Raw genomic sequence first — 2705 nt, 5'->3', positions numbered from 1 at the left:
TTTATCAATAATAAAAATTAATTTAGATATCAATAACTTTTAGTCTCTAAAATATATAATTTAGTTAATATAACAAATAATTATTTTATGTCTCTAAACTCCATTTATATTTATTTATATTTAATGATTTTGTAGTAATGTATAAATGGAATTAAATCACTTTAATCCCCCTATTTATAACAAATAAATAATAAAATATTTAATTATATATATATATATATATACACTTATATAACTTTATAATTTAAAATAATAAAATATTCATCACTTCTTTTTATAAAACACGGTTCTTACCAATAATGCAGACTCAAACTTTATTTTTTAATATCACTAGAAAGATTTAAGAAATAGTTTATGGGTAAGTTTGTTAATTTAAAAAATAAAGTGCTTGTAAAAAATATAAGAATAAGTAATTCTTTAAAAAAATACATAAATTACTTAGACTATCATTATAAAAACAATGTTATTTTTTTATTAAACATGTTCTTCCATATTTTGCAAAAACAGCCTCCTTACCTACTTAAATATTGCTTATGCTTTTTTAAAATAAGTTTAAAAAACCATAATAAGTGTGTTTTGGTGACTTTTTTTTCTAAAAATACTCAAACAAACTCACCCTATATATTATAATTTTTATTTTATTTTAAGGAAATAAATTAAAATATTTTATTGGTTAAACTAATTTAAATAACCGAACTGAGCCATAGAAACTGGTATTTTTAATATTGGATTAAATATGCTTTTAATTCTAAAAGTGTTTCAAAGTATTAGTATTAATTTTTATGAAAATTTAAAATGTTTAAGTTTTATATTGATAAAAAAAAAGAGCAATTTTAGTTTCTTATCACATGCGAACTAAAACCCTGTATTACTTTATTAATATAGAGTATAACAAATTTATTTCATAAACATAAGAACTAATTTTCAAAATATTCCAAAGATTTAATTATATTTATAATTTTTTTTTAAAAAAAAATACGATTTTGGTTCTCTATTTTTTTTTTTCAAAATTACGTTTTAATTTTTCAAATTTTAAAAAATCATTTTATCTCTACAATTTAAATTTAAAATTTATTTTCAATCTTTAAATCGTAAATTTGAAAGGTGAAACTTTTTTCAAATTTGAAAGACTAATGAATATTCATATTAATTTTTAAAAAAATAAAAACATAATTAAATTTATTTTATATGACGAAATAAAAATATATATATTTTATCTTTTACTATGTAATCGAATGTCTCTGTATTTTTTTCTTTTAAACTTTTCTTTATAATATTATAGTACACGAGCTCCAACCAGAAAGTCACAGCTATCTATGATGGTCATTCAAACAAGCAATCAAACTCAAGTTTCTTCTTCAATCCTCCATTTTCTTCTCCTCTTTTATGAGCTCAGCCCAAAACCTTTATTTTTAACTTTTTTTTTTATAGATGAAACATTGAAACATTCCAACAGAAATTACATCATGTACGGACAAGTCTATTTTTTCCTTCTTAATTAACTATTAACTAAAACTTGTTAATTATTAATAAACTCGTCGTTGAAACACTTAAAAAATTAGAACATTGAGAGTACAAATTTTATTAAATTGTGTTAAATTTAAAGTTCATTTCATACATAATATATATATATATATATATATATATATATATAAATTAAGATATTAAAATAGTGGTGGATGGATTAGGATTGCGTAATAAGGAGGATAAACTATTGTACTTTGTTCTTAGTCCTTGCACAATAGTTATCTTCCCAGTTGAACTTATAACCGTCCATTTTTAAAATAACATAAATGACGATGTAGCAGTTGCAATAGTTTCAATTATGCATCACCAGACAAAATAATTTATACAATAAAGAATGGCACAGCTCATATGTCGTGGCAAAAAGAACCCTAATTTAATCAGTTTTCTTACGCTGACATATTAAAACAAGTTTAATTGAACACGAAAGAGATAGCAAGAGAGATAAACCTTACCTAGTACAACCGAAAAACACTATTATTCATCAATCAACCGAACAACAAAGAAAACCAAGAACACGTGAAAGAGAGAAAGAAAGTGAAGAACAAGAAGAGAAGATGATGATCATGACTAAAGAGATATATATATTTTTTTCATCCTTTGCTCATCTCTGGTACTTTCAAACTTCTATTAAATTGTAAAAAAAAACTTGATATGTTTCCCTCCTGTATCATATACTGTACAATATACATAATGAAAAACACAAGAAAAGAAAAGTGAAAGGAACTAAACTATACTATAGAAGGTCTACCTCTTGAGCAATTTCTTATATGTGGGGGTGATTTTGATGACAAGGCCAGGGAAAACATCATCAGGGTCATGAATATGAGGGTTGCTTTCAACAATAAAAGGGTCACCACACTTGTCACTTATGGTGTGTAGGGTCTCCCCTTCTCCCACCACATATATCTCATCACACGGCCGTTCGAATAGGTTGCTCCGCCCTCTCACCGCCGTGCCATCCTCCTCCTCCACCGAAACATGGTTCTCCCTTATGGACCCCAATAGAATTAGACACAAAAGTGCCAAGGCACAACACCATGATGCTGAATCAGCTAGGTTCTTTGTTGAGGAACCCATGAACATGTGTATCTATATGTGGTTATGCTGTATATGAGAATTGAGAAAAAGAAATGAAAGGAGATATGTTAGAAGAAACTAAGTAGGACTATATATAGAGT

At 25.6% G+C, this 2705-nt stretch overlaps 1 protein-coding gene across 1 annotated transcript; it reads right to left on the bottom strand.

The window, feature by feature from the left end:
- Positions 1–1975: 1975 nt before the first annotated feature.
- Positions 1976–2705, bottom strand: LOC150028107 (peptidoglycan-binding LysM domain-containing protein). The gene has a single exon (XM_090301868.1). The coding sequence runs from the start codon at positions 2608–2610 to the stop codon at positions 2272–2274; it is 339 nt and encodes a 112-aa protein (XP_090157994.1). The 5' UTR covers positions 2611–2705; the 3' UTR covers positions 1976–2271.

Source organism: Phaseolus vulgaris, chromosome 4, assembly GCF_051622355.1.
Source record: "Phaseolus vulgaris cultivar YP4 chromosome 4, ASM5162235v1, whole genome shotgun sequence".
NCBI lineage: Eukaryota > Viridiplantae > Streptophyta > Magnoliopsida > Fabales > Fabaceae > Phaseolus > Phaseolus vulgaris.
The sequence above is the reverse complement of the archived record's forward strand: the minus strand, read 5'-3'. Positions and strand labels throughout refer to the sequence as shown.